The sequence below is a fragment of the Colobus angolensis genome, unplaced genomic scaffold (assembly GCF_000951035.1).
Source record: "Colobus angolensis palliatus isolate OR3802 unplaced genomic scaffold, Cang.pa_1.0 Scaffold19, whole genome shotgun sequence".
Taxonomy (NCBI): Eukaryota; Metazoa; Chordata; class Mammalia; order Primates; family Cercopithecidae; genus Colobus; species Colobus angolensis.
Window position 1 is genome coordinate 6,430,061 of NW_012115043.1, and position 11,856 is coordinate 6,441,916.

At 50.8% G+C, this 11,856-nt stretch overlaps 1 protein-coding gene across 1 annotated transcript in view; it reads right to left on the reverse strand.

Annotated features, from left to right (window-relative positions):
- ANKDD1A (ankyrin repeat and death domain containing 1A) overlaps nucleotides 1-11,856 on the reverse strand; it is a 43,955-nt gene that overhangs the window by 17,740 nt on the left and 14,359 nt on the right. Inside the window, exons 5-9 of the mRNA XM_011940402.1 lie at nucleotides 9,383-9,487; nucleotides 8,554-8,652; nucleotides 4,629-4,727; nucleotides 3,980-4,078; nucleotides 1,008-1,106 (exon numbers count right to left, since the gene is read on the reverse strand). Coding sequence (XP_011795792.1) covers nucleotides 1,008-1,106; nucleotides 3,980-4,078; nucleotides 4,629-4,727; nucleotides 8,554-8,652; nucleotides 9,383-9,487 — 501 coding nt within the window. The remainder of the gene's footprint in view (nucleotides 1-1,007; nucleotides 1,107-3,979; nucleotides 4,079-4,628; nucleotides 4,728-8,553; nucleotides 8,653-9,382; nucleotides 9,488-11,856) is intronic.

Here is an 11,856-nt window from a genome sequence, read left to right on the forward strand (position 1 = left end):
CACACCACCATGCCCAGCTAATTTTTGTATTTTTTTTTTTTTTTTTTGAGACAGAATCTCACTCTGTTGCCCAGGCTGGAGTGCAGTGGTGTGATCATGGCCCACTGTGGCCTCAACCTCCTGGGCTCAAGCAGTCCTCTTGCCTCAGCCTCCCGAGTAGCTGGGACTGCATGTGCACACCAACACGAACAGCCAGTTTTTCAAAAAAATTTTTGTAGAGATGGGATCTCCCTAGATTACCCAGACTGGTCTTAAAGTCCTGAGCTCAAGCAATACTCTAGCCTCAGCCTCCCATAGTGCTGGGATTATAGGTGTGAAGCACTGCACTCCCAAGTCTGTGTTTTAACCAACAGATTATATGGTTCCTGTGTGTGGACCAAATGTATAACAGGAAAAAGATTAACAAGTAAGTGGACAGATAGGCAACATAAAAGATTAATAGTAAAACCCTGGGTTTGGCACAGTGACTCATGCCTGTAATCCCAGCACTTTGGGAGGCTGAGGCAGGCGAATCACTTGAGTCAGGAGTTCATGACCAGCCTGGCCAACATGGTGAAACCCCATGTATTTTTCTACCAAAAATACAAAAAAAATTAGCCAGGCGTGGTGGTGTGTGCCTCTAGTTCCAGTTGCTATTCAGGAGGCTGAGGCAGGAGAATTGCTCGAACCTGGGAGGCAGAGGCTGCAGTGAGCCGAGATTGCACCACTGCACTCCAGCCAGGGCAACAGAACAAGACTCCGTTAAAAAAAAAAAAAAAAAGCCCTAATGCATAAATGAACAGAGAACAGGAGGTGATAGATCAGTTCAGAGGAATTGCAAGCTTGGTTTCTAAACCTATTACAGCTACAATAGTATTTCACTCTCCTAAGTGCTGCCGGCTCCCCTACTCCTGGTCCGCACCCCAACCCCAAGGGTCCAATGTTCCCGTTTCTCCTTGTGCTTCATCAGTGTGCTCATGGAAGGCTTTGCAATGGAGACCCCCTTCAACCCTCGCACCCACGCTTACATGATCAGCCACGTTGGTGCAGCCTCCTGCATGGATGAGGACCCGAGACACATCCTCCGAGCCACAGAGGGCTGCATAGTGAAGGCAGCTCAGGTTTTTCTAGAAGGAAACAGGCATCAATGCAATATCACAAGGACCCCTCCTACTGAGGTTTGCAAAGCTCTTAGATTCATTTTTCCATCTGAGTGTCACAACACCGCTGGGAGTATTATCCCCATTAAACTGAGGCTGGAAAAATCAATGACTTTCCCAGGTCTGGTGACCAGTAAAAGGAACTCACTATGGTCTCAGTCTTTTCCTCACCTCCTATCACAAATGCAAGAATGTAGACCAAAGCCTGCCCAAGTCTATGGCTGGTAAAGACATGCAGTTGATTGACTCTAAGGAGGTGGTTTTCTTTTTTTTTCCCGAGACAGAGTCTCACTCTGTCACCCAGGCTGGAGTACAGTGGCACAATCTCGGCTCACTGCAACCTCTGCTTCCCGGGTTCAAGTGATTCTTCTGCCTCAGCCTCCTGAGTAGCTGGGATTACAGGCACACACCACCATGCCCAGCTAATTTTTGTATTTTTTTTTTTTTTTTTTTTTTGAGATGGAGTCTCGCTCTGTCGCCCAGGCTGGAGTGCAGTGGCCGGATCTCAGCTCACTGCAAGCTCCGCCTCCCTGGTTTATGCCATTCTCCTGCCTCAGCCTCCCGAGTAGCTGGGACTACAGGCGCCCGCCACCTCGCCCGGCTAGTTTTTTGTATTTTTTAGTAGAGACGGGGTTTCACCGTGTTAGCCAGGATGGTCTCGATCTCCTGACCTTGTGATCCGCCCGCCTCGGCCTCCCAAAGTGCTGGGATTACAGGCTTGAGCCACCGCGCCCGGCCAATTTTTGTATTTTTAGTGGAGACAGGGTTTCACCATGTTAGCCAGGCTGGTCTTGAACTCCTGATCTTGTGATTCACCGGTCTCGGCCTCCCAAAGTGCTGGGATTACAGGCGTGAGCCACCACGCCTGGCCAGGAGGTGGTTTTTAAAGAGGAAGACAAGTAAGATTTGCCAACACAGAGCAAATTCCACCCAGCATGCACTGCCCAACACAAGCTGGTCTTGGCGCATCCAAACAGGATCCTGGCAGGGCCAGAATGGAGGCTTGGTCTCGGTGGGCCTCAAAGTGCTCTCTTTCAGTCAGAGCCCAGCCCAGCCCAATGATTACCTTGCACAAGGCACACACCAGACAGGCCCCACTAGGGTGACCCACTGTCTCAGTTTGCCCAGGATTGAGGAGTTCTTGAGATGTGGGACTTTCCGTTTTAAAATCAGGACAGTATGAGGCAAACCAGGACTAGCTAGCCACCCTGCTAAAGTCCCAACTGAGTGAGTACCTGGGGTGTGTGGGACTCAGTCCATCTCCCAATGGGAAATGCAGTCACCGTGGGCTTGGCACCTCCTCCGAGACCCTGCATCATGACATTCTGGGAGGGGTGGGAGTGTTGAAATAGAATGTGGCCTCTGCCAGAAACCGCAAGCTGAGGCTGAAGCCCAAGTCCTGGCAAGATGAGCAGCTCCAGCCCCCCACCCAATGGCCACCCAGCTGGGTGCAACCTTCCCAATCTCTCTCTCTTTTTTTTTTCTTGAGACAGGGTCTCACTCTGTCGCCCAGGTTGGAGTACAGTGGTGCAATCATAGCTCACTGCAGCCTCAAACTCCCGGGCTCAAGCAATCTTCCAGCTTTGGCCTCCCAGAGTGCTGCGTTACAAGCATGAGCCGCCTTGCCCAGCCTTTTTTTTTCAAAGCCAGTCAAATTAAGCAGTGGGGAAATAAATATTTTTTAGCATAACATTTTAATTCTCTATTTTTGAACTGCCTGTGTATTTTTGCTATTATTTATATTGTATTATTTATTATTAATATTTTTGCTATACTATGGACATTTAGAACAAAGCAAGAATTCCAGAACCTGAAGCCATTCAACCAGCCAAAAAGGTTATTTGTCACTGATACAAAAATAAAAAGCAAAGCAAAAACACCAACTCACTACCTAAAGAAAGGCCACAACCCCGCTTTCCAGGTCAGAGAGGAGAATTTCTACTGGCAGAACTGATGAGTACAATAGGGAGAAAGAGAAGAGGTTCATCCAGGGCCACACCCCAAGCCCCAGCTCTGTCAGGGGAAAGCTTCGTCAGTGGGTGGGAGCTCTGGAGTCAGGGGGAACAGGCTTTTGAGACTCAACTTTGCCTCGTACTAGCTTGTGACCCTGCGAAAATGCCCTCAAAGCTCCAGTTTTCTCATCTGCAAAATGGGTAGAATTTTTCTGAGGTAACAGTTATGAAGGGGCTTTGTGAACTATCAAGAGCTCAACAAACAGAAGACACTAACAGGGCCAGGTGCAATGGCTCCCGCCTATAATCCCAGCACTTTGGAAGGCTGAGGTGGGTGGATCACTTGAGGTCAGGAGTTCAAGACCAGCCTGGCCAACATGGTGAAACCCCGTCTCTACCAAAAAAATACAAAAATTAGCCGGGCGTGGTGGTACACACCTGTAGTCCCAGCTACTTGGGAGGCTAAGGCAGGAAAACTGCTTGAACCCAGGAGGCGGAGGTTGCAGTGAGCCACGATCGCACCACTGCACTCCAGCCTGGGCGACAGAGTAAGACCCATCTCAAAAAAAAAAAACAAAAAAACACTAACAGGTGTTGAGGTGTTGGGCCCTATTATGTCCTGGGCACTGTATTAGATATTGAATCCTCACAATAATGTAAAAAAGTAAATGTCATCCCACTTTATAATTGGGAAACAAAGCTCAGAGAGGTTAAGTAACTTGCTCTGGGTCACAGGGCTCAGCAGTGGAGAAGCCAAGATCAGAACCTGGCCTGCTGCCTCGAAGCCTCTATTCACTCAGGGTTCAGGAATCACTGTGGCCATTACTGCCGACACGGCTATGGCTCAGCAGACAAGAGCAGACCGCAGTCTTGGGAGGGCCTGGCTACCTGGGTGAGGGCATTCACGGTGCTCCCAGCCCTGAGGAGGAGCCGCACACAGTCAGGGTGGGTCCCTCCAGCAGCCGCATGCAGGGCAGTCAGACCTTCCTGCAACACATAGGGAGAGCAATGAGGATGGTGGGGAGGCCCACCCAAGTGACCCCCAATCCCACCGTGAGAGGACACCCCTTGGGCCTTGGCCCCAGGGCCCCTTGAGCTCTGCACTGCCCTGCCCCTGGGAAAAATGAGCTTTCTTGTTTGTGATCCCATGAGCCCCACCCCTGAAGTCCTCACTTTGTGGAGCACACACATGGCATAGTCACTCCTGGCTCCACATCTCTGCTCACGTTCTGCCCCTCCCCCTCTGTCTGTTTCCTCCTACTCCAGCAAGCCCTCCCTCACCATCCTGTCCATGGCGACGTCTCCCTTCTTTGAACACACACTCTGTGTCTCACTTATTTGGTGATCCATCATGCCAAGTGCCACCATTAAGCCTGGAGTTCAGTGCTGCTGCTTGTCTTTCCCTGGTGGGCTCTCAGTTTGAGATCATGCCCTCAGCCTCCTGGCTTTAGACTGCACCATGGATTGGTGGGGGTTCCTCGAAGGCAGACAGCAAGCAAGTGTCATGCATCTCACCATCCCCCAGGTGGTGACTCACCGCATTCTGCTCCTCCAGGTCCAGCCCAATGTCCACAAGTCGCTGCAGCACAGCCACATGGCCCCGACCAGCAGCCAGATGAAGGGCTGTGTTCCCCTCCTGCAGGAAAAAGGGCTCCTGAGAGGCCAGCAGACCAGAGAGCCCTAGAATCACAGACCTGTGATGAGCTGCGGCCATGCACACTGGGTCAGTGCCACCCTGCTCCTGACAACTGCCAAAAACTACAACCGGGGCAGATTGCAGGGCCAAGCCCTGGTCTTTCTTTCCTTATACTTCAAGGCAGGCACATTGCTTAAAAATTAAACAAAACCAATTCTACTTTCCACGTGCCCATCTGAAGCCAGTCTCTCCTCGGGTCTCCCAAATCCATCTCCTCTCACTGCTTAAGGCCCCGGCAACTCTCCCCTGAGCTCAGGCTGTTCCAGGCAGCTGCTTGGTTCAGTCACCTGCCTCCCTCAAGTCTCTGCGTGAGACATTAGTTTCTTATTGAGTAGCGTGGCCTGCCCGGGCCCCACTCTGAAACTGCAAACCCCACCTCTGTCCTCCTGAGCCTATTTTCCTGCCCTGCTTTTCCTCCCCCCACTGCACGGATCGCCTTGCCAACACACTCTGTCAGTGGCTGTGTGCTTAGTGTTTATCGTCTGACTCTTTTTTTCTTTATTCTTTTACTTTAAGTTCTGGGATACATGTGCAGAATGTGCAGATTTGTTACATAGGTAAATGTGTGCCATGGTGGTCTGCTGCACCTGTCAACCCGTCACCTCGGTATGAAGCCCCGCATGCATTAGCTATGTATCCTGTATCCTGATGCTCTTCCTCCCCTCGCCCCCACAAACCAGGCCCCGGTGTGTGTTGTCCCCCTCCCTGTGTCCATGTGGTTCTCATTGTTCAGCCCCCACTTATGAGTGAGAACATGCAGTGTTTGGTTTTCTGCTCCTGTGATAGTTTGCTGAGAATGATGGTTTCCAGCTTCATCCATGTCCCTGCAAAGGAGATGATCTCATTTCTTTTTATGGCTGCATAGTATTCCATGGTGTACATGTGCCACATTTTCTTTATCCAGTCTATCACTGATGGGCATTTGGATTCGTTCCATGTGTCTGATCCTTGTTGCTGGAACATAAGCACCACAGGGGCATCTATTTTGTTTTCTGAAGTTTCCTTAAGTGCCCAGAATAGGGCCTGGGGCACATGGCCAACACTCAGTAGATGTTTGTTCAATGAGTTAATGATGTAAGAGGGTCTTCAGGGGATCATGTGGAGAGCCTGACATGTGTCCCTGGAACTTGAAGACCAGAGGACTGGTAGTTACTTTGCACTTGGAAAGTCTAAAGGTGACAGTGACATAGCCAAGAGAAGCAGCTGCACTGGGCAGGGCAGAGGGTGCAACGTACTTTGTATTAGAAGTGGCCCCTGCTGAGGTCAGCCTGCTTGGGGTTGTCCTTTAAAGGGATCTCCCTGCCGGGCACGGTGCCTCACACCTGTAATCCCAGCACTTTGGGAGGCTGAGGTGGGCAGATAGCTTGAGCCCAGGAATTCCAGTCTGGGCAATATAGTGAGACTCCATCTCTACAAAAAATACAAAAATTAGCCAGATGTGGTGGTGCATGCCTGTAGTCCCAGATACTGGAGAGACCAAGGCAGGAGGATTGCTTGAGCATGGGAAGCTGAGGCTGCAATGAGCTGTGATTACGCCACTACACTCCAGCCTGGGCAACAGAGTAAGATATTGTCTCAAAAAAAAAAAAAAAAGGAATTCAGCTAAAAATAATACATTTTTAAATTTTAAAAAGCCCTCAACAGCTTTGTTTTTCTCTCCTTGCCAGCTTCTCTACAGCCTGTAGCCTGTCGGCTGGCTGCTGCAAGCCAAGACAAGCAGTGGGAAATGCAGTCACAGTGTGAAATCTCTGTGTTCAGAGACACGCAGGAAGCAGGTGAACCATGAAAGGCCAATATATGCCCCCAGTTAACAGGGTGTAGAGGCAATGGTGGGGCTTTCTTCTTCCTTCTGGGTTATAAATATCCATGTTCTGGCATTTGAAGCTGCAGGTGGCACACATGGATGGCTGACAGGCGCTCACACTTTCCTGGGCAGGGCAGGGGGCTCAGAGGCAGGAGAGCTGGGCAGAAGGTAGCCTTGGCGTGAGCCCAGGGTCCTCTCCCCTCCACGTGGGGACGTCCAGCATCTCCGCCTCTGTGAGGCCTTGAAGCAACACCTCACCCTTCCAAGTGGAGTCAGTCGCTCTCTCTGGGCTCTCAAAGCCTCCCTAGCATTCTAGAGCACAAGTGGAGAGACCTGTGTTGTCACTGACTCTAAGAGGTCTATCCCCTTAGCAGGCATTGAAAAACTTACCGTTCCCCCTCCCCAGATGAAACTGAAAATGAAAACACTCCTATTCTGAAAACACAAAACTTAATAGGCGTATGCAATTTTAAAAGCTTCTTTGCAGAATTTCTGATTGCAAGATTCTGGAGAAGTTCATCAAAGCTGTATTTTCTCTTTCTCTGTTCTTGATGCTCATGCTCTCCTGGGGCCCTGAGGTGTGATCATTTTGCCTCTTGGGTTAGCCAGTCCTGGCGGGTGCTGCCCTCCCCATTCTCTGTATGCCCAGTTCCTGGCACAGTGCCTTGCTCAACCACCTGCTCAGCCCAAAAGGATGAGTGTGGATGGACTCAGTGCAGAACCCAAGGGGGTCCAACCCAGGAGGCAGCCTGGTAAGGGGAGGAGCACAGCTTTATGCATTAGGATGCTGCTTCCAAATCCAGCTCTGCTCTACCTGTGTCTCGCTGTGTGACCTTGGCTAAGGCATCTCCCTCTCTGGGCGTCAGTTTCCACAGCTGTAAAACGAGAAGGCTGAATTCAGATGCCTTCCAGTTACAAGACCCGGCAGTGGATTTGTGTGTGAGCTCTCTACCACTTCGGTATACACAGAACTCCCTCTATCCTGGCCAAGCACATTAACCAGAAGATTAATAATGGAGTTAATCTCTTTGTTGGAGGCATCATTTAGAGTTTGCTGTAACAGGCCGGGCGTGGTGGCTCACGCCTGTAATCCCAGCACTTTGGGAGGCCAAGGTGGGCGGGTCACAAGGTCAGGAGATCAAGACCATCCTGGCCAACACGGTGAAACCCCATCTCTACTGAAAATACAAAAAAATTAGCCGGAAATGGTGGCGGACGCCTATAGTCCCAGCTACTAGGGAGGCTGAGGTAGGAGAATGGCGTGAACCTGGGAGGCGAAAGTTGCAGTGAGCCAAGACGGCACCACTGCACTCCAGCCTGGGCGACAGAGTGAGACTCCGTCTCAAAAAAAAAAAAAAAGAATTTGCTGTAACATATTTTCCCTAATGATTCACAAGGGTCCAATGATAAGAGTCATTTATAGGGTAGACCCTCCGGTCCCCATCACTTGCCCCTTCTCAGATTGGTGAAATCCTGCTCATAATAAGCCCTGAATGATATGCTCCCTCCTCTATGCTCCCATCCTATTCCTGCCATAACCATAGCAGAGCAGTTGTGTGGCTACCACCCCCTAACACTTCCCCACGTCTGCCAACAGCAGACAACCCCAGTAGATTACAGCCCTACTGAATGCACTCCAGGCAGCACTACCAACCACCCAGATCTGCCACCCTGGCCAGCCACGTCAGATCAGAAATCCTTACTATGACTGTGGCACTGAGTTCCTTGAGTAAGAAACGGTGTCTTGGGCATCTTTTTGCCACCCACCTGTAGCACAGGCTGGCCCATAACGCATGCTAGTGAAGGGCATGCTGGACGAACACTAAATACGCTCTCGTCTTTGGGCCACATGGCCCTCCAGCACAATGGGAGTCAGACGTGGACACAGGTGAGGAGCCAGAGCCTGGAAGCTGGCAAGTTTTGCACCCTGGTCAGGATCCCAGAGCCTCACGGACACAGTACCTTGTCTTTGACACTGTGGTCACAGCCAGAGCCCACGAGGAAATCCAGAGCATCCAGCTGCCCGTGCTCAGCTGCCCTGTGAAACGCCGTCCTCCCCAGCTGGCCAGGAGGAGAAGTGGTGTGAGCCTTCCTCACTCTGTCAGTGGGCATACCTGCCTCTGCCCACCTGGCCTCTGTTTCCCAACCACTCTGGCTTTGCAGTGGCCTCTCCTGCCCCAGACACTATCCTCTCCCCTTGCCTCCCCACACCCTGCCTGGAAAGCCCAGACCCAACTTCCCAACGAGAGCCACTTGCTGGGGTCCCTCCCTGGCTGAAGTCCTTAGGTGGCTCCTTGCTGCCTAATGAATAAACAGATTCTTGAGGATGGGGGTTGAGATCTCCAGAGGGACCTCCAACCACCCATCAGACCTTCCCTCCTAAGATTCCAGTCCTCATAACTCACACTAGAGCCCTTTCCTGTCCCTAAAGCTCCCACAAGCCTCGCTCTTCCATTTGGTGCCCCTTCCAACCCCTGATTTCCAATCTCACCCACAAATCCAGTTTATTTACCAAATGCCACCTCCTCCAGGAAGCAGAAGCAATAGCTTGCTTTTCTAACCCCACCTAGTCCTTGATCAGGGCCTCTCTGCGGCAACTGACTGTGTTCTGCTTATATTCTGCTCGTTTGTGCCCCAACACCTCTTCCCAACCAGCGGCTCCCCAGGCCAGGTGCAATATGCCCACAGATCAAAGGATGCACCCAAGGAATGTGGTAAGCTCAGTGGGCAAGAGTGGCCCCAGGAGCCCCCCGCCCAATGGGAATGATGAGTAGCCCTGAGGCACTCTCACCTTGTCTACGTGGTCCAGAGCCACATCCTCCAGGTCCTCCATTATGAACGCCAGCACAGGCACGTGGCCTTTTTGGGCTGCGCAGTGCAGTAAGGTCAGGCCATCCTGGAAACAAGTGCAGGAAGGTCCCTGCAGTCTGCGAAGGGAGGCCCTTTTCACCTGCTGCCAGTCTCCCAAACAGCGAGTGTTTGGGACCCAGAACACAGCCTCCCCATGGACACAACACAGTAAATGATGAATGGACCCCAGGGATAACCCACTCTGCTGCCCACTCAGCCTCAGAGGGGCTGGCAGGAGTTGGGATGCCAAAGTTCAAATCCCAGCTCCAGCACCCCTCAGCTCCAGAGTCTTGGGCCAGTTACCTCCACCTCTCTGAGCCTCCATTTTCACATAGGACAAACTAGCATCATAATCCCTGACCACCTCACAGTTGAGAGGACTGGACCTACAGGAAAAGTATTTTATCAACTAAAAATTAATTCAAACATGTATGATGAGGTCGTATAGCACCAGCAGCCTCCAGAATAATTAAGAAGGTTCTAGGCATCTGCCTTCCTTAATACAGCTGCTAATGAAGAAGCAGGTGACCAAGTGATCAGTGTATGTCACTAGGAAGTGACCTCCTCACCTTCTAGGGCAGATTAAGAGCAGACGTGGTCTGCAGGGAGTAGAGGGAAGTGGCCTGGGTTGAGGGTGGACAGGAAGAAGGTCTCTGGGGCCTAGAAGCAAAAGGAGGGAGGCTTGCAAATACTGTGTTTATGCCCCAGGGCTTCTACTTCTGCCTTGCATTAAGGTCAGATTTTTTTCTTTTTTTTTTTTGAGACGGAGTCTGGCTCTGTCTCCCAGGCTGGAGTGCAGTGGCCCGATCTCAGCTCACTGCAAGCTCCGCCTCCCGGGTTTACGCCATTCTCCTGCCTCAGCCTCCCGGGTAGCTGGGACCACAGACGCCCGCCACCTCGCCCGGCTAGTTTTTTGTATTTTTTTAGTAGAGACGGGGTTTCACCGTGTTAGCCAGGATGGTCTCGATCTCCTGACCTCGTGATCTGCCCGTCTCGGCCTCCCAAAGTGCTGGGATTACAGGCTTGAGCCACCGTACCCGGCCTAAAGTCAGATTATTTGAAGTCCTGTTTGCAACCATCAGTGAGTCATAAAAATCAGTAGAACAGTGTTTTACATCTTGACAGTGGTCAAATCTCAGTGAGTATAAACTTGCAATGTGTGTATTTCTTTCTTTTTTTTTTTTTTAAGTCAGAGTCTCGCCCTGTCTCCCAGGTTAGAGTGCAGTGGCACAATCTTGGCTCACTGCCTCCTGGGTTCAAGCAATTCTCCCGCCTCAGCCTCCCGAGGAGCTGGGATTACAGGCACCCTCCAGCACGCCCGGCTAATTTTTTGTATTTTTAGTAGATATGGGGTTTTGCCATGTTGCCTAGGCTGGTTTCAAACTCCTGAACTCAGGCAATCCACCCACCTCGGCCTCCCAAAGTGCTGGGATTACAGGCGTGAGCCATTGCGCCCAGTCCAGTGTGTGTATTTCACGTTGGTATCATGGACCCCTGGATATGAAGGGATGAGAAGGGCACTTCCCTCTTGTGTTCTTCCCAAATTCCATAGCCCTGGACTGATGATTTTCATGAGAAAAACATGAGACAAACCCAAATTGAAGGGCATTCCACAAAATACTTGACTACTACTCTCCAAAAGGGTTAAGGTCATGGAAAACAAGGAAAAACTAAGAAATCATCACAAGATTCGAAGAGACTAAGAAGACAAAATGACTAAAGCATTGTAGAATATTAATGGAAAAACTGCTGAAATCTTATTATAGTCTATAGCTTAGTAAAACTGTAGCTATCACCAGCAGAGCTACATAAACAGCAGGGAAAGGAGAAAGCTTCAGGGCAGAAGCAGGACTGGGCCTGTGGCATCTACAGGTGGGATGAATCCCTTTGGGGAAGACCTTGAATGAGAGATTGAAATGAATAGTGGGGTCTATCATTTGCAAAGCTGGCTGCATCTATTCCCCCTGCCCTTGGAAGCACACCCCAGGATCGTGCCACTCTTCTCACCGAGAATCTACACTGGTCCTGTGATGGGCTTTTGAATGCAATGGAGGTGATACCACGTGGCTTTCCAGCCTTGGCCTCTAGAGCCCTTGCCAATTCTGCTCTGGATCTTTTGCTGCCCTGAGGCAGACACGTAAGGAAGTCTATGCTGGACGCACTAAGGATCAGTGGCCACCTGGAGAAACTAGCCGCACCATCCCAGACGTTCCAACCCTTCCTGCAGAGGCTCCAGACATTTGAGTGAGACCCTCCAGGGCCAGCCAGCCCCCAGCCCACCCACCTGCTGACTGCAGCCTTGTAGGTGAGCCCAGGCAAAGCCACAGGAACTGCCCGCCAACCACAGAATTGTGGAAAATAATATATCATTACTTTCAGATTCATTACTTTTAAATTTTTTTTTTTTTTTTTTTT